At 38.1% G+C, this 19,975-nt stretch overlaps 1 protein-coding gene across 2 annotated transcripts in view; it reads right to left on the bottom strand.

Annotated features, from left to right (window-relative positions):
* Nucleotides 1–18,658, bottom strand: part of DKK2 (dickkopf Wnt signaling pathway inhibitor 2) — a 92,870-nt gene extending 74,212 nt beyond the window's left edge. The window contains exon 1 of one of the 2 annotated variants that reach the window (XM_088020087.1): nucleotides 18,398–18,658. In XM_088020087.1, coding sequence (XP_087876213.1) covers nucleotides 18,398–18,658 — 261 coding nt within the window. The remainder of the gene's footprint in view (nucleotides 1–18,397) is intronic. The other variant, XM_028121354.2, reaches the window with a different exon arrangement.
* Between the last annotated feature and the right edge of the window lie 1,317 nt (nucleotides 18,659–19,975).

The following is a 19,975-nucleotide window of genomic DNA, read 5'->3' as shown; positions in this document are numbered from 1 at the left end:
CATACTGAGACCAGACCAGGACCCTTGTTCAAGAAATAATAAAATTAGTTTGTCATAATTTATTCTAAGTAACCTGTGTTATTTCTTGGGTATATCTATTTCCCTAAGTACTGAATTTCATAATCTGCTTTATAATGCAATCTGGAATCAATATCAAACGAGTCATTCTTATAGACTAAATCTTTACTTCTTGGAAATAAGAATATCTCTTCCATATTATATTATCCCTTTTAGATCAATGGGAAGAGTTGAATTATCTTAACACAGTGGAATAAAATCACTTCTGGGTAATAAACTTTTAGTTCCCCCTTGAGCTGAGTAATTATGTCTGCTTATCTAAAGGCAGGGTGAATCCATTTTGTAGGGCATACTTGAGTGAAAATGAAGAGCTTTTCATAAACAAGACATATTAATTTTCAAAGTTATGTTTTGTGAAAGAGAGAAAACAAGAACACAATCTAAATCTCAAAAATGTGATACCATCTCTTCCCTCATTATTTCTCCGAATGCTTTTCCTACCTAGCCATATTCATTACAAGCAGTTGTTAGGGGCAGCTATTACTAAGATGGAAAGAAATGGGAAAGTTCTTAAATATTGCTTTCTTTTTAAAACAAACAAATAAACAAACAAACTTCAAAACATCTGGGCTCTGCACTGACAAATATTTATGGTGAGACCAAAATAATTATGTAAGAGATTATGCAGCAGGAACATCAACTAAATTTCTTCTTTGTTGCCTACAGTTTTGAAGTTGCCTTTTACTTTCACAGCAGTTTTTGTCAAATGCTATGAAAAGTTTAATGAATGTGTCTAGTTTTTCTCATTTTTAAACCCTGAAGATTACTTAACATTGGAATGTGGTTGCCTGATATTTGCCAATGATTAGGAAAGCCACCCATTTGATGTAGAATGTTTAGCTTTGTTTATTACAACAGCATTTCCCCCTCCAAGGGACTTTACCCTCCTGAGAAGTACCCAAAATTCGAAGAGGTGAAGGGAGGAGACATGAATGACAAAACACAATATAAAAGAGGAAATCAAAACCAAAAAGTTGGCTCAAACTCTTAGAACAAACCCTACGCCCTGGGTCTCCGCTAAATATGAGTTAGAGGGTTATGTTATCACCTTAGTCAGAGCTGTTATTGTTAGGCCAGTATATCTGTTGTCACTAGAAAACAGCATAACCAAGTCATACCTCCCCATGGAGGAAAGTGTGGTGTCAGAATTTCAAGAAGGTCCAAATCAGGACACCTGTGTGCCAGATAGGCCCAGCTGCACATGTGGGCTGGCCAGTGCTGCAGGATGCCATCTGCTCAGCACATGGGATGCCAGTTCCTTTGCAGAAGATGGGTTGAAGGATGGGATTCTTTAAAGAGGAAGCTCACAGCTCGACTGTGACATCCTTAGCCTTTCTCACATTTTAAAATAAACAATTTTAGGAAGAGGGGATTAAAGGCTTATGTCTGAGAGATGACAAGTAGGGTATATGGCTAGCTCCAGAAGAATTGCCTCAGAAGTTCTCCTTCAGATCGGCATTTGGCTTTTCATTCTGGTGACTGATGAAGTATGACTGTAACTCTCAGAAAATTCCAGGTGCTAAGCATGTGCACATCCCAAAAATGTTCTATGTTCTTGTCCCTGGGTTTGTAACAATCAGATCAACCAGGGAATATCTCTCTTCCTTAGTCTTTCTGAAACATAATGAGACATTTGGCCCACACCTTGACTTCCTGATTATGAATGAAAATCTGGTCAGAGAAAACATGGTGGACAATCCAGAATCTATTAAACAATTAGTATTGATTGCCTTTGCTTCCTCCTCCCAATAAAACCAACATTTAAAAGAGTATAAATTAACACTTCTTTGCAATTTGGGGGGACTGAATTCCCCACAAACTATCTTTATTAAATACTTGTTTAGCAACCTATTACCATTCGCCAACCATTAGTAATGATCAGATATTTTAAATGTTTATTTTTTCCTTTAATAGATATTTATAATCTACTCCTTTTAAAGATTATGGCAATTTTGGTTTATTCTTCAGAGATGAGAAGATAAGCACTTTCATAACGTTTCTAGAGTTTACAGGCACAGTTCTATAAAGTTGTTAAACTCCTAAAATAAAACAAAATAAAATCTCAATATGGGGAAAATAAGCTCATTCACTATTTTTTAAGATTGGTCGAAAATGGAAAGAAAACTTCAGTTTTCTAACTATATTTCTAACTATTACATAGTTATGAATATATAATATAGTTACAAATAGAGTTGTAGTATCATCCTGAAAAAGCAGAAACTATAATAAAGATTTCACAAAACCCACTCAATAGATTCCAATTTGACCAAGATCAGAGTATTCACCTCAACTTTCAGGCACAGGAACAAACAACTCATAATCTTAATTAAACCATAATGTAGACCGACTTGAGAAATTATTTACTGTTCAGATTTAATGCCACTGATAATTTTTCTTTCTTGGTTCATGTGAGGACTGTTTCAGTAAAACATGCTAGTCTGTTTCTGTACAATTAAAAAGTATCTTGTACAAGAAATGAAGCACATAAAAAAATATCAGACACACTTGCTAAACTAATTGCATATGGAGTTGTGCCAGTTTCCAGCCTCAGTGATTGGATTATGTGATTCCACTTCATTTTTAATTCTCCTACCCTGCCCCCCAGTAACCGCCAATCTAGTCTCTATCTACAAGCAAAGTTTTTGTTTGTTTGTATGTTTGCTGGTTTCTTTCTTTTTTAGATTCCATATATAAGAGATATCAGACAGTATTTGTCTTTCTCTGTCTGACTTATTTCATTTAGCATAATGCCCTTGAGGTCTATCCATGTTGTCACAAACGACAAGATTTCATTCATTTTATGGCTGAATAATATTTCATTATATCCAAATATTCTATTTATGGCTGAATAATATTCCATTATATATGGAATTTTATATAATTTCTATTTATATAAACAATTTCTTTATCCATTTATCCATCAGTGGACACTTAAGTTGTTTCCATATCTTGGCTATTATAAATAATGCTGCAGTAAACATAGGGTGCATATATCTTTCTGAGTTAGTGTTTTTGTTTTCTTTGGATAAATACCAGAAGTGAAATTGCTGGATCAGATGATAGTTCAATTTTTAATTTTTTGAGGAAACTCCACAGTGTTTTCCATAATGGCTGCATCACTTTAGATTCCCACCAAGAGTGCACAAGTGTTCCCTTTTCTTCACATCCCCATATATACTTGTTATTTCTTGCCCCCCCTTTTTTTAATAGTAACTATCCTAACAAGTGTAAGGTAATATCTCCCAGTGGTTTGGATTTGCATTTCCCTGATGATTAATGATGTTGAGCATCTTTCATGCACTTTTTGGCCATGTGTACAATGGCCTGATAACCTGATAGCCATCTAAATCTCATTCATTTAAAACAAATTAAGTGGTCTCCCTACTAACTCAGCAAGGCAAAATCATTCTACATTAAAACTGTGATCAAATAACTCTGAATTTGAAGATAAACCATCACAGGACCACAGATATCATATGTTGAGCTTTCTCATAATGTAACTATTCAGTTTTCCAGCATCTTCTTCTTGCCTGTCTTTCACAAACATTTACTGAGTGCTCTGCACATGACAGAAGCTCATAAGGCATTGAGAAGATTAAGTGAGGTAATATAAAGTTCTTGGCATGAAGTAGGTTCTCAACAAATGTTAGTTGCCCTATCTTCTAGAAGCAAGGTATCATGTATTGCTCAGCTATCTGAACTCACTAATGCTGGCTGGAAGATATTGCTAAGAGTACACTGGAGAAGTATAGTGACACTACACATGGATAAGCAATGATTATGATGGAAAGGTCAGCTGATTTTTCCTGCTTGATTTTGTGAGTCACAAGTAGCTCTGAGTCATGCTCTTTCTTTTCATGCATTTTAGCTCTTTCAAATCCTTATACTAAATCCCCTTATGATGGTTGCAATGGGCTCATCGTTAAGCCCAAGAGTCTTAAATCTGATAGCATGCATTCAAAATCAATAATTTGTTCATTGCTTTGGTCACCCTGCCTTGATTCCCTAAGATATTTTAAATGGCCCCTGAAAATTCAGAACATCTTGGTTTCAACAACTATCAGGACATTCTCTCCAGGGGCGCCTGGGTGGCTCAGTCGTTAAGCGTCTGCCTTTGGCTCGGGTCATGATCCCGGTGTCCCGGGATCGAGCCCCGTATCAGGTTCCCTGCTCCGTGGGAAGCCTGCTTCTCCCTCTCCCACTCCCCCTGCTTGTGTTCCTTCTCTGGTTGTGTCTCTCTGTCAAATAAATAAATAAAATCTTAAAAAAAAAAAAAAAAAAAGAACATTCTCTCCAGTTAGTCTCTGACTCTCCCAGAAGTGGAGTTAAAAACAACAACAACAAAATTACTGGTGAGGTTGGGCTGCATTCTTCTTTATTGACGTTTACTAAGAACCAGAATTATATTTTTTGGTCTAACTTAATTTTTTTAAGTGTCAACCCATCAAATATAGTTGCTCTTTTGTGTTGAAAGCTTGTATTTTTCACACACTCCAATCCAATTTGTAATCAATCACTGGGATGTCAGTGGCGTAAGACCTGAGTGCCGGCACTTGTGCTTTTAACAAGAAGAGCCAACAGAGACTAAAATTCAGTAACAATATGCTGCAGCTGGTGTGGCCAGGACCTCACTGGAATGTAATTTCAAGAAGATTTTTCTTGTTAAAAAGAAAATTTTCCCTCTGAAAAGTGTTGGGAAGATAGCAGTAGGGCAAATAAGCAAGCAAGAAAATTTATAAGGATTTCCAAAGAACATTTTGGAAGCATTGTATTAATTTGAAGAGTTGCAAAAACATTTTCACTGAAGTTCAGCAATTTAGCTTTTTTGCTGAAATTTTAATAGAATGTTTGCATTAAAAAATAACTTTTGACAGAACTTTTTGTTTTTCTGACTTCAGTGTACACATTGTAATTAAGTGCCATATAAAGTAATGTTTATCACTGGACGGACTCTAGGGAATTGCCCTGTGTTTGATTTGTTCCTGCCTCTTCTTTCAGGAAAAGAGTGGGTTTTGGGTGGGGAACGTACTGCTGGCTTGCATTCATTAAATGCTTCCTGAATACCATGATCCTCTGAGAAATAGTAACCATATTACATAAATTCTGATCAGGTTCTTCTAATGGAGAAGACCTAATTACAAAATAATATAATATATATATGTACATACATATATATTAAATTTTAAGACCATAAACCCAACTGATGGTTTTCCACCTTAAAGCAATCAACATTGAAGGGTTTACAGTTTAAACCACAATACTGATTCCTTGACTCAGAAGGTCTTTTGGAAGTTTTTGGAATCGCTTTCAGAAACTACACCACATTTCTTTGACATCCTTACCTTCTGTGGGGTTTTTGGTTTATGGAAATAATATAAAGCCACTCAGAGCCAAGTATTTTAAATGTGGTATGTTAATCAGTATGTATAACATTGTTTGTGGTAATAAAGTTATAACCTAAAATAAACATGTAAATTATTTCTGAAGTTAGTTCCAACAGAAAATCTAAGTGACAATATCAAAAGAATGAGTTCTCTGCAGTGACTAGTTTGGAAAAATAATATTTCAGTGTGGTTGTTTAAAAAAAATCTATGACATCATTTTAAACTTGTATCTTTATCAAATTTCTTCCTTTGATATATTTTAGCACACATTCCATCCCTCTTCCCTACCTGAGGTAAGATCTTGTCTACTTTACTGAACACACCCTCTCTGCAATTCCATTTTTAGGTCACCAGACTCCTACCCTCCTACTAGTGCAACTTTGTTATTTCTTGCCATTCTTCTAATTCCTGCTAAGTCTACCTCTTCCTACTAATGTTTCTTTAGTGCTTTATAAATGATAAAATTAGGATCAGACCTCCTCAGGGAATTGTGAGGCATTTACAAAGGGAAAAAAATCAAAATTTAATTCCTTCTAAAATATTTAGAAAAGAAAAAGCAGACACCGGCTCTTTGCATTATCACCATAATGTCCACCAGGACCAGACTTTTTTCTTCACTGTTTATAGAGATGGTCTTACTCTTCCAGGTCAGCCTGACTGTTCATCAAGGGAATCAGAGTGTAATCTGTGAAGAATGACTAAAATAATTTGATTACATTTCTCTTAATAAGGAAGGGATCTTACATAGAAATTGATATCCAGGTTTGATTTATTCATGCTTCACTTAAAACAGAAAGCAGGATGTTCCCATTCTTAACATAATTAAAGTTAAGATAATGAGATAACTAAACAATGCAACACAAGTGTTCATTCTCAGAATTCTTTCTAAAAAGGAAAACACAGCAGGTTGTCCAACTTTAACATCGTATTGGAAACAGGAATGAACTGGACCATTTCTGGGTACCTCTTTCAATCTTAAAATTCCAACTGGATTCCACAAGAAGACTGCATTTGTCTTTATGGTTACCTATTTCAAGGACCCAGCATGGCATCTATGTCAAACGTTTGTTTACTATGATTATAGCATCTAATACACCTAAGAAGTAAATAAGGAATTAGCAAGTTGACTGATCTAAAGAATTTAGTCACATCTGAATCTGAAATGTACCAATAAAAATTCTCTAGCTGGTTTCTCTGGCTTCCAATTTATACGATGGCAGCATGGCTCAGTGATTGGGTAGACAGACTCCAGCAAGACTGCTTGGTTATAAATCCCAGCTCTTTCACTCAACAATTGTGTGGCCCCAGGGACAAAGTAGAGAGAAACAAAATAATTGATGACATTGTATGCCATGTCAAGAAGTTTGGACTTCATGCTCTAGAAATGGACATGAGATGGAGAATAGTCTGATCAGATTTTTACTTTAAAAATCTCACCTTAGAGGTAGTATAGAGGATGGTTTAGAGATGTACAAAACTGTTATAATATTGTAATAGCCCATCAGGAAATGATTATGATCTGAGTCAAAACAATGACAATTGGAGGACAATAAAGTATCAAAAGAGATCAATATTAAGGAAGAAGTAGAATCCTATAAATTAGAGAATAATTGCTTTAGAGCAGGGATAAAAGCAGGAAGCCTAGACTATTTTTAGCTTAGACAAATGTTTGAATGAGATTCCAGCACTTGTAACTATGAATGATCAGAGTTATTACATTGTTCCCTAGGAAATGCCTCCTTAGCAATACAATATGTTTCCAACAGCTCTGAAAATACCCACTTTCCTGTTTGAAGAATTTTGACAAAATGTATTTCCTCTGTCACAGTCCATGTGATTTCACATCCAGACAACTTGACTACAATTGGCTATTTCCCCAAATTTTATCCATTCTGAACCCCATAACCTATAATGTGTCCAAAACATGACCCTCAGGTTTAGTTTCAGAGCTTTAAAAGTATACTTACTTCTATTATTAAGATGCTTATCATGCCATTCCAAGATAGAACATATAAATGGTAACACATCTCTGACATGATAGAAAAAACTAAAAAGGTATAGAGCTCTCCTTGAATATCGTGGACAGGGTTTTCTAACAGCAAGCAAGAGAGCAGTTTGTAGCGTGCAAGAACAAAACAAAAACAAAAACTAAGTTTTAATCAGAAAGGTGAAAGTCTTATCACTGGCACTGAAATCTTTGAATAAATCCAAGAAAATCAAAACAAATAGAAAAAAAAACAACACAAGACCGAAAAAAACACCTTCCACTTTCGACTTCCTCTTATAAAAAAAGGCAATCAAGACAGAAACTGAATTTATGATTCCAGAATCATAAAATCCAATTAGATTAACTCATTCTTGGGTTGATTCTAACTAATTCACATTTATCCTTCATAAATTCAGAGTAGAAAGGTCTTAATTTTGTTTTTCACAAAATCATCTCTAATGATGTTAATTAAATAAGCAATATTTTATATTTGGTGAAAGGCAAGGAAAATACAATATTATTATTATGAACTAACATTTTACTGATGAGATAACTAAGGTTTAAGGGTGTCAGATGATTTCTTCAAGGGCAAGCATATAAAAAGATAGGCTAACCAAGTCTTCTGAACCTATATCCCATGCTCTTTGAAGTTCACCTTCTGTCCCACATAGAAATTATAACCATCTTCAACTGCATTTTCTCAGAAATAAAGTATGACTGTGCACATGGCATACACCCAAAAAGAACAATACTAATGTAGCATAACAGATTCTGAGTAAACATGTCTGAAACATCCATGTACCACATGCAGTATAGTTATTGGTCACCTATTCCTAGAAGTGGAGAGAGAGGCAGAGTTTAAGTACATCTCAGGTGAAGAGGTACACCACACAGAGGCCAGAGGCTGACACACGGTTGCAGAAGAGAAGAATCTACCTGCTCTGCTTTCTACCTCCCCCTTACTGGGGCTGATCCTAAAGTGCTGCTGATCTCCAAGCATAGTACCCTGAGTTCCATGCAAGGTGAGTATCAAATGAGGCAGAGGTTTTCAAACCACAGGTTTTGATCAATCAATTCAATGAGTCATGACCAGCATTTTAAAGAGACAGACAGAGAGAGAGAGAGAGAATAGAATAGAATAGAACAAGAGACCAGCATAGAACAGAACAGAAGGAGAGGACTAAAATTTTGAAAATGTCTCACTGCATTACCCATCATAAGAATATTTATTTTCAAAGCTTTGTTTTCAGAGGTGTGTGTGTGTGTGTGTGTGTGTGTGTGTGTGTGTGTGCTGGGTCACAACATAAAGTATCTCTCTGTTCGTACATTTCTATCAGAAAATTTTTAAAGCCTTTAGCCTCTATTCCTAGATGATGCTTGGACAAAGGTCAAGCAATCTGTGTTCCCAGAGCCCACCATTATTTTTTTCCCTTCTTCTGTGTGCTCCTGCTGTTCCTGGGCAGACTCTCTCCAGCCAGGCTTCTTGCTAATCATGTCATTAAGTACTATGACTGAAAAAATGAGCAAGGACAATACATGCGAAGCCACTCCCCTTCATTAATTTTGTTTAAATCCTGCTGACACAGTTGTCATCATGACATTGTACTCTTTGATAATACATTTTGACATACAAAATTCAGAGCTGAAAAAGAACTCTCAATATAATTAACTCCAACTAGCTTTGAATCAACTGAATTTAATTCTTCTGTAGAGCTTTGCTATTATGCACTTAACAGAAAGCATTTCTTTTGATTATTTGGAAGACTTGCCTTAGAAGTCAAATAATCTAAGTTCCAGGAGAAATTCTTTTGTCATGGGCACTGACTGTAGTACATTGGGGCAGACCAGGAAACATCTCCTAGCATGGTTCCCTCCTACATAAAATGAGTTAAACGAGGTGATTTCTACTGTATCTGTCAGCTTCAACTATGCCCACTTTAGTCTGTTGTACAAGGTCTGGAAACCTGTAGATGATAAAAGCTTCTCTTGGTTCTTTCTATAAAGTTCTCCATCTTGAATAAAAATGAATAAGTACATTTGAAGAATCCTCTTACACAGTTATGAAAGCACATTTAAGCGTCTGTCAGGTTGAAAGTAAATGTTAAGGTTTTTCCACACTAAAACTTAACAATTATTTCTAAAATAGCAAATAGCAAAAAAAATACTCTGTGGTAAGTAGTTCAAGGTATAAAAATAAACATTTATATTGTTTAAAATGTGTATGTACACATTATAATATGTAATGTTTTATAAGCATAAATTCTAGATTTGTGCACATTCAAATCAGACAGGAGTTGTTTTAACAAACAGGTCTATCATAGAGAAAAAAAGTGGAGGCTATTTAAATCCCAAGCATTCAAATATGTAGGGTTCATGGGAATCTACACAGCTTTCTTTCATCACCAGTGAGTGATGAACAGACCAGAGCATGAGAAGAATTTGGGCAATGAGACTTGATTCTCATGGTCTTCATTAGACTAACCTAGGGTACTGTTTACCAGGTTTTATTATTGGCATGAGAAATCATAAAGACTTGGTTGCCTGACTCCTGACAATTCAGACATAAAATGTATATTTTTTGATATGGAGATGTTTGTTTGTTTCTGGAAAGACTTCCCAAACTGTTGAGCAGGTAAGAGGGCTCAGGAGTTCAATCAAACTAAGGACAGATTTCTGCCTATGTAACAGATGATTTCCAAAGAAGGAAATCATATCAGCAAAAGAGAGATAGTGGAATAGGAAAAGAAGAGGACTAAGGAAGGGACTTGAGGAAATGCCCACATTTATGGTCAGAAGGTTGTACAGGGAAGAAAGAAAAGAAAGAAAGAAAGAAGAAAGAAAGAAAGAAAGAAAGAAAGAAAGAAAGAAAGAAAGAAAGAAAGAAAGAAAGAAAGAAAGAAAGAAAGAAAGAAAGAAAGAAAGAAAGAAAGGAAGGAAGGAAGGAAGGAAGGAAGGAAGGAAGGAAGGAAGGAAGGAAGGAAGGAAGGAAGGAAGGAAGGAAGGAAGGAAGGAAAGGAGGAATAACCCAGAAAAGAACATGGAAATATGTAGCAACAGAAGTAAGGGGATAAATTAAGTATTAAAGGAAAGACTACAGAGTATAGAGATGATTTTTGGAAAGAAGACCTTGGATTTCAAGACATAAATTAACCCAATGCCTGTTGAGCCAAGTTTCAAAGGGTTAAGATGAAGTGAAGCTAGAATGAGCAAGTGAAGACCATTATTTGAATGTGAGCTGTCATTTCAGTCGGTTTTAAACGACAATTCCCCCCACCCATCCTCCCATTTGAATGCAGCCTTTTAGCTCATTATCAGATAGAAACACTTATTGGCAAATAAGCTTGGCAGCTTGTTTCTGATCCGTTAAAAGAAATTTATCACGTACTTCAAAGAGATGACTTTCACTCTTCATTTAACATTGTTAAAATATTTCCAAATTACCTGAATCATGAAAGAAATAGCTCAAATAAAACAAAGAAAGTGAAGGGAATGGAATGGGAATAATGAGCTCCAAATTTCTGAGTACTCCTAGTAGGACAGCTGACACTCAAAAAGGGTTGTAAACCTTCCAAATTCTCAGTAAGCTCTCTGGGCCCCAGGCTGTGCAGAAAGTGTCAAGAAACTTGCCTTTGCAGAGGCTATCTCACTTTGGAGAATATCAAATTAATGCTGTTGGCAGCAGACTCTAACATGTTGTTCAATTATTTTGGTTCCTGTGGTTAAATAACTAATATTGCCATGGCGGTTAGTACCTTCACTTACTGCGATTATATTTTAATGTCTGCTATACCCTGGCTTCCGTGTAATTTCACCAATTACTCAATTATATGTTATGCTTACTTTGTATGAGACAGCACTGACTCACCATCCCTATATTCACATTCGATACAAGAAAAGCAATAACATATTTGTGTGTGTATTTATTTTGTCTTGTTTTGTTTTACAATTCCTGGCCTTGGTGTAGAGTTCATTTGCTTCCCTCATGCACATCACATGCATTTATTTAGTTGCCCCTGCCCAGTTTGGCCAGGGGAAGACTGAACAGCCACTTTCTATTTTGTGCGTGAGCACTGGGCCTTACCTATTTCTGTTATGGTAGTAGTAATAATGACATTAGCACAGTAAATAAGTGTACTTTCCTCTCCCTCTGGCTCAGTCACATAAGTATCATTACTCTTATGGTTGCTATTGTTATTGTATCTTATTTTACATATTAAAAAAAAACAGAGATTGAAGTGCCTTTTTCAAAGACATTTAGCTGGTTAGTGGCAAGTCAGAAGTTAGAACCTGTTTGGAAACTATAGTGTTGTAGTGTTGCTACAGATCGTCTGATTCTCTGAAAGGCAGCTAGAAGGAGTCAAAAGTAAGGAAGACATGAAAGCAATAGTAGGCTCTCACCCTAGATAATTTTTCCCCATCTGAGCAGAGCATGAGTGATGCCCGCCAAACCAACTCACAGTCCTTGTACAGAAGTCCCTGAGAAGGCCTCTGCCTGCTGTCAGTGGGCACCTGGTAGCGCTCAGATGCAGGGAGATGGATACTGGGGAGGGTGGTTTGCCTTTCTCCTTTTAACACTGTGTGACTTATACAAACTGCGTAACCTCTGTGTGTCTTAGGAAAATTATTGTTTTATCATTTATAAAATATTTCATCATTTCTAAAAATAAGGATGATAATAGGACTTGCCCTTTGAAGGGCTGTTAAGAGGCTCAAAAGAGTTAATTAAAATGAAACATCTGGAGCAATTCATGGCACAGAATAAATAATAAATGGAACCTCAAACTATAATTTAATGTGTGTTATAAGTACTTGTAAACCAGTTAAGAAAATAATATGTCTGAAGATCACTCACTTCCTTCAGTTCTTAGAAAAAAGAACATTCTTATTTGGAATGATAAAGCATAATATGGAGAACTAACATCTTTTAGGAAATGTTTGGATAGATCCACCATTTTAAGAAATCAGTCCTCCTAATTGTGATGCTTTGACTGGTTTTGCCACTTACTGTACTTATTCACTCATTGATTTTATATATTTGTTTTAGAGAGGGTGGGGTAGTTAAAATTTGTATGACTACGAAATATGTAACTATTCTGTATACCAAATTATAATATATAAGTGGAATCAATTAAATTAGCACTGTAATATATTTAAAAGGATATCTGATGCACATTTGTCCCTTTTATTTGTGGAGGAGAGAGACGTAATGGGTTTTTAAAAACTTACTCCTTTTGTGCTTTTTCTGATTTCATTTCTACATTTATTATCTGGAGCACATAGATAAATCTAAACTAGTATTAAGATCCCACAAATATAATCTGTTATACAGATTCAGTGGTTGTGGAATCAGTATTGAAATAATAATTCTGTTTTTTAATGCCTACATAAGCTAATTACTTGAGTTAAGATATAGCATTTTCGATCTGATACTGAAATCCCTCTGCCTTAACGTTTTCTCTGATTCAGTTTACAAGGATTTATGGGATGAGCTCTCCCTAAGGACATTTGATTAGATGTTGGTATCATTCATGGCCTTCCAACATTGGTTTGAACCCAAAGAAGTGAGCAGTGACCCAAAGTTGCTAGCATGAGAGACACGCTGGGAAACCACTACCTAAAATATTTGGGTGGTGACTTTTCTTTCTGTGGACAGATGTTCCTATCAAAAAAATCTCCCATATTTTATATCAGTTGACCTCTTTGTTTGGGAGAATGATTTATATTTGTCCTGAAAAAAAAAAAAAACAACAATTAGAGAAAAGTATGTTGCTGTTCTCTAGTTCCTGGCAAAAATCAACAGAGGAGGAAGAGAAAATTAACTTCTGCTTACCTCACATGGTAAAACTAAATTTTCATTATTCCTTCCATATTTAATCTATGTTATCTTAAAGCAATCCTACACAAGGCAAAAATCTATCCACTATTATTAATTTTGTTTCCTTTTGGGTTCTGCCTCAAATTTTAAAAAAATGACTCAGTAAGAGTCACAGGCAGACACAAATATCGCATAAATCTTTTCAATTATCAGATAAATAACTAGGAGCAGCTTTATGTCCTTTATCGATGAATACAAGTAACTAGAAGTCCAATGAAGTAAAATGACTTTAGAGGGCTATCAGGGAATCACAGATAGAAATAAGATTGTAATTCATTTTGATGTTACATCAATATCAAAGAATGAATAGCCAGAAAAGAGTGAGTCTAAAATGTAAATACATTGATTTTATAAAAGACCTCTATAATTTAACAGATTATTTTAATATCCATTCAAAATGATTGTGCGGGGAAAAGAATAAGTGGCAATATTCTCCTAGAACAGAATATATCAGTTACCTTTCTGTTACATTGCTTTCTCTACTTTAAAAACTATAAGATTTGAAACATCCTGGGAGGAGTTTGCATTAGAGGGGAGTACTAAAGAAGACTCTTGTAGGGTCAAAGTCACAGCTGGAGTGAGTTTAAGTAAACTTGTCCCTTGCTCTCTCTTCTCTAGCACAAAAATGAAATGATAGATGCTCGTAGATTATCGTTAAAATACTTTTCTTCCTATTCACAAGGTCACCTTCCACTTGTACCAACTATTAATTTCTCTATTATTCACAGTGAAGGAACAAGAACCTTACTGTGGATTGTTTCAAAATCTTTCTATTTTGGAAACTTTAAATTTTGAAAATGATTTGCATTCCCGGTTACACTTAGCGTCAGTTGATGTCCAGAGGAAATCGCAGATATTTACTCTCTAGCAGGAGAAAGTTGGGCTAGGGTTAAAAAAAAGTTATGGATAATTTCAAAAAGCGAAGTGATCACCTATAGAAAATAGACTATCTAGTTTATATATAGTTGATTTTTGTGAGCACTTTCATGAGTGTTTACGCATACAAGTAGATGTGGCACTTTTATTAAAGAAAATGCAATACACAAATATTAGTACTCTCTAGCTGACTTCTGTTTCAATGCATTTCAAGCATTCTTTATTCACAGCACAACTTCATCTAAACCTGTCCAAATGTCCAAGTTATATGAGAAAATCATAGAATCTAAATTTGTGTTAAGCCAGTTTTCAGCTTCTTTTTTAGAGATACATGCCAGGAAGCTTATTTACACTTAAAAACATAATTATTTTCCACTGTTCTACTCATAACCTTTAAAAAATATTTAAAAGTCCTATAGCATTGCATTCAAATTAATCTGCTTGTCTCAAAAAGACAAAGCAAGGAGTAAAGAAGACTAAAAGAAGTAATTACAAGCACAAATCCAAAATGTTTTCCAGTTACAAAAAAAAAAAGTGAACTGCAAAGATAAATTGAGTTTTTAAATTGCTTGTTTTCAATTTGTTCTTAAGGGTGGCCGATAAAAGTTGATCACCTCAAACTCCAGAGGTGATGTTGAGTAACAGTGTACTCATTCAGAATATATGTATCCACATGATATTAAAGATTTTGTTTAAAATGCCTTTTAATTTAGAATGTTTGCAATAATCTCTTTAGACACTGAAATATATTGACATGTATATACATTAATAACAGTCCACAACTTAATTTATCCCATATACTTAGACGGATGTACACTATCTTTTAAAACCCGTAAGGAATAGATGAAAACAGAAAGTCAGATTAAAACGTATGTATGAATAATTCAGCAAAATCATTTTTGCTCCTTCTGTATCAATCACCTGAATACTGCCATATTCAATTTTCTATGTTATTTTCCATCATAACTTATAACTGTATTTGAAAGCAAACCTAAAAATGGAATTGTAACACCTCTGAAGAACAGTACGTTCTCTTTCTGAGCTCTCTAAATCTTTCCTGACATTCAAAGGCATCTTTTCCAGTAGTGATTTACAAATAATCCACCTTGCCTCCAGAACAAATAGAATTCCTATACATAAGAATGTTTACCTTATATGAAAACAGACTACATTGAATGAAGAAAACCTTGGGGCCCATTTTGTCTCATTTTTACTTTTGTAGATTAGTGAATTATTAAATTCCTTCAATAATTTATTCTGCAATCACAATAAATTTTTACTTTAATTCTCTATTCTCAAAGTAAGTCAGAAAAAACAGACAATTATTCAATTTTCACGTAAGGAAAAGAAGACCAAAGACTAAGTTTCTAAAGTGCCTACTTGAATTTGCATCCTACAGTTTCCTGTTCCTGAATCCTGTATCTCTGAAACACATACATTTCAGCATCAGCAATAAAGGATGGGGGAGGGAGAGACAATCAACTGATCAGGCCTCAGGATGACACTACTTAATTAGCTAGTTTGATCAGCTGGCATTTTAGTTCCAATCTTCTCAATCAATCATATTTTTCTATTCTGATGGATAAAAATTCAGCTCAGCTACAATTCAATTCTAGGTTTTTTTTCTCCAAAACAGGATATGGCATCTTCCTGTTTGAATAGTCTTTCTAACTTCCATTCCATTATTGAAAATGAGAGTTCTAAGATTTGCAGAAACCACATAACTAGTAGAATAAAGAAGGTAAAGAGACCCATAAATATTCAAAGAATTCCTCTTTCTACTTCAAAGAAGATAGATTTTTCTATTTGTTTCTTCATAATAGTATACATTATAGATCACCCGCAAAACAAGTGAGAAGCCAATAACAAAAGATAATCCTCCTATTTTCCAGCTATCTTACTTCAATTCAACTCAGTGTTTTATTTTATGTTACCACTATCTCTCATAAATTACCATTTTCTCACAAATCCAACATCAAATCTTAAGGATATGGTATCACAGTTAAGTAAATATAATGAAATATATTCCATGGAACCACTAGGTTATGGAGAGTATATAAGAAATTCAACTCAAAAAGAAGAAAGAAGAAAGAAAAGAAAGAAAGAAAGAAAGAAAGAAAGAAAGAAAGAAAGAAAGAAAGAGAAAGAAAGAAAAGAAAAAGAAAGAAAGAAAGAAAGAAAGAAAGAAAGAAAGAAAGAAAGAAAGAAAGAAAGAAAGAAAGTTATACTCATTTGTAAAATAAATAAATTTTCCGTTTGAAGACATGCAAATAGAGTTGCAACCTCTTTAAGGAGCAGATATTTGGAGAGAAAGCGAAATAGACATATCAAAATATAAGACATAAGCTAGATTCTGGGCAGCAACCCTCAGTTTAGTCCATGTAACTCCATGGCTAATGACAGTTCTGACATAACTGATAATTTGATTCAGGAACATCAAGTGTTGGGGCCCAGTGGCGATAAAAACAGAAAGTCTTTTACAGAAACTCACAGAACATACATGGATTAGAATCAAAAGGAACCTCAAAAGATCATTGGGTCCATCCCTCTGTCCTTGGCTGAACTAAGTAAACATCTAGCTCTCTTCAACTGATAAGGTGGAATTTGAAGTCAATACCATTAGAGAAAAGTCTTATGATTTGGATTGACAGCATCCTTTCTAAACTTTGCCTCATTTCATGATGGATGTCTAAGAAAATGTTATGTTTCTTACTATCGAAAGTGTCAGGGTGTTTCGGAGGAAAGAGTAAAAGGGAATGAGAATGCTCACGTAAATGTGGAGGTATATGCACATGTGCGAGAATGTGCAAAGGATATGTATGCATGTAGTATGTAGGCATATATATAGTTTATTTCCCTTGAGACCTGGAAAAAAAAAAAAAAAACCTGTGATTGTAGACTGTATTCCTTTGAAAAGATAGCTGAAATGGTTGCCATTTCAAAGCCTAGTAAGCATTCTGGAACTGCAAAACTAGCAAAATTGTCCCCGTGAGAGGGCAGTAGGGGGCCAAGTGCTGCTAACTTTCCCCTCGCTGTCCCTCCAGGACTGGCCCTTGCTCTCACCCTTCACCCTGCTGCCTGCCTGCGCTAGGGGCAGGGGCATGGAGGACACCGAGAGCTCGCACTGCGGCTGCAGAGAGCTCTTCTGATGAAACAAGGAAACTCAGGATCCGTGGGGCAACAAGCCACCTTCACGGGTTGACAGTTGTGCTGAGAGGTGCGCGTGCTGTTTGGCCAACTAGCTTTCAGTTTTGGCTTCCTACAAAAGGAGCAGAAAGGGGGAGCTGTCGTGGTTCCTGGTGCCCACAAGGCCCCCCTCTCTTGGCCATTGCGCGCCGGCCACAGCGGGTGCCGAGTGTGCACGTTCGTTTTACAGTGTGTGTATGTTTGTGTAACTCATCGCAAGCGACTGTCAATCTATCTGACGCCCTCTTGCAAGAACGACTCCGGGCTCCACCTTGCTATATCGCAGGCACTCCGGTCGCCCGCGCTACGATGCTGTCACTGTTACTTCATCATATTGCTCCCTCCTGGATGATTTATTTACGAGGCTACAGAAGTGAGAAATGGCGTGTCTGCTGAAGTTCTGTCTGTGACCTCACTTCTTTGAAGGAAGAAAGTGGTTGCGAGGGGAACAGAACCTGAAAGAGGGTAAACTCCCCCTCCAGATTGTGAAATGCAACAGTAAAGAGACCAGGATCTGGACCCAGACTGTTCGGATTGGAATCCCACTCTGCCACTTAACATTAGCTTGTGTGCCCTGGACAAATTGCTTAATCACTCCGTAACTCAATTTCTTCATTGGCAAAATGGGGAAAAGTAACAGCGCCTAGTTCATAGGGTTGTGAAGATTAAACATATGTAAGCGCTTAGAACGGTGCCTGACCCAAAATCGTTGCTATGTGTTAGCTGCTACTAACATCATCATCAGCATTGCCGTGGTAAATTTGGAGAAGGACCATTCCCCACCAGTACACACTGGATCTTGTACCTGCCCATGTCCCCAAGCAAAGGTGGGAGAACCCTAACCCGCCCGCTCCACGCCCTCCAGAACCTGCAACCACCAGCCGCCCCCACCCACGAAGATCTGCTTCCGGGAACCCCACCCCAGCTGCGGGGCGCGCCACACCTGGGGGCGCACTTGAAAGGTTGAGGGGTGCAAAGGCAAACTACGCGCTCTAGAGCGTTGATGCCTACCGCTCTTGGGTATAGAGTGTATTTGGAGTGTTTTCCTACCTGCCCCAGGTTTTTGCCTTTCTTACTGCCGCCGAAAGCCAGTCCTTGGTATGTGCCCGCTGATCGATTGGCGGCCTGGGCAGGCGTCTCCCCGCCCAGGGAGGACTTGATGGAGTTGAGTTTGGCCCGCGAGCTGTCGAGCTGTGAGCTCTCCACCATCAGCACCGCGGCCAGTAGGAGCAGACAGCGGGACGAGTCCTTGCCCCGCATCAACGCGGCCATTTCCCGGCGAGGGGTCCCCGGGGAGGCGCAAAGCCCGGAAGGGTGCGGGTGCAAGGGGAGGGAGGACCCTAACACCGGGCCCCTCACTCGGGGTGCGGGGGCTCGCAGGCTCTGTTCCCCCAACCCTACTTGGCTTCGGGGGCCCAGCACCGTATGAATTCAGTCTCACGTCTCAGACCAGGAGCGAGAGCGACCCAAGCAAGACCCGCTTCTCCACCAGGGCAGGAAGTTCTGCAGGAACTGGAAGCAATCAAAGGCGAGGCGCCTTCTCGCCAAGGAGGCGTGACCCGAGGTGCAAGAAGACCCAGCCCCACAGACCGCACCGCTTCAGTTGCTCCTTGCCCCGCACCACCGCGTTCCCGCCGGATCTCCGCGGTCCAGTTCTCTTAATCGGCTCTGGAGGGCCACACCGGTTCCTTCTCCTTCGGCCTCAGTTGCTTTTCTCTCCTCTTTTCCTTCCCGACCCTTTATGTCTCAACCTTTGCAGGACACAGTGATAGCGGGCGCTATTAGGGGGATCAGGAACGCCCCAGACCGGACCCTCGAGGTCTGAGGAGAGCCGAGGTCTCCCACGCGCGCGGGCACAGTCTCGGCGAAGTGTCGCTCCCCGGTACACACCCGGGAGCCTACTGCTGCCGGAGACGCAGCAATGTCCTGGGAGCGGTCGTGCGCGCCGCGCGGTCTCGCTCTCTCCGTTTGCTCTCTCACCGCCGCCCCCTTTGCTTTTTATAGCTTCCCACAGTGGGGTTTTTTTTTTCCTCCGCCCCCAATTCAAGAGTGACAAAGAGTGAAAACGTTTCTCTCACCCCCCACGTTCCCGCCCCACTCCTCTCCTTCCCCCTTGCGCCCCCCCCCCCACGCCTCTCCCTCTTGTCCCCCTCCCACACCCCTCTGCTCTCTACAACAATTGAGAAAATGGGATTCATTCCCAGAGGGACGTGAGGCCTCCTAATTCCTGACAACAGCTCTAGCGGGTGGAAGGACCTTTGGAAACAGACGGAGGGCAAAAGTGGAAGTGGAGAGGGGCAGGTTGCCACTGCCCTTGGGGACCGCCAGCACCCTTCTTTAGGTTTCCCAACCCATCGCCAGTGCTTGACACCTAGAGGAGCACTAGAAAAGCCCCATAGAAGATTTCGAGAAGTGAGCATCTGGGCGTTAATGCTGCGGTCTGTGTACGCTCAAGTGCCCAAGTTGGGTTCTAGTCTGTGCCTCCCAGTGTGTGTGTGAGGCTGCGCTATGTTGTGCCAGGGGGTGCCCAACTGACGTGGACGGGGGCTTTGGAATTGGGGTGAAGAGGACCAGAGAAAGGGGAAAGAT

This window comes from Eumetopias jubatus, unplaced genomic scaffold (assembly GCF_037043125.1).
Source record: "Eumetopias jubatus isolate StellerSeaLion01/CBP00866 unplaced genomic scaffold, mEumJub1_p1.0 scaffold_2, whole genome shotgun sequence".
Classification (NCBI taxonomy): Eukaryota; Metazoa; Chordata; class Mammalia; order Carnivora; family Otariidae; genus Eumetopias; species Eumetopias jubatus.
Note: the sequence above shows the minus strand (reverse complement) of the source record. Positions and strands in the feature narration are given on the sequence as shown.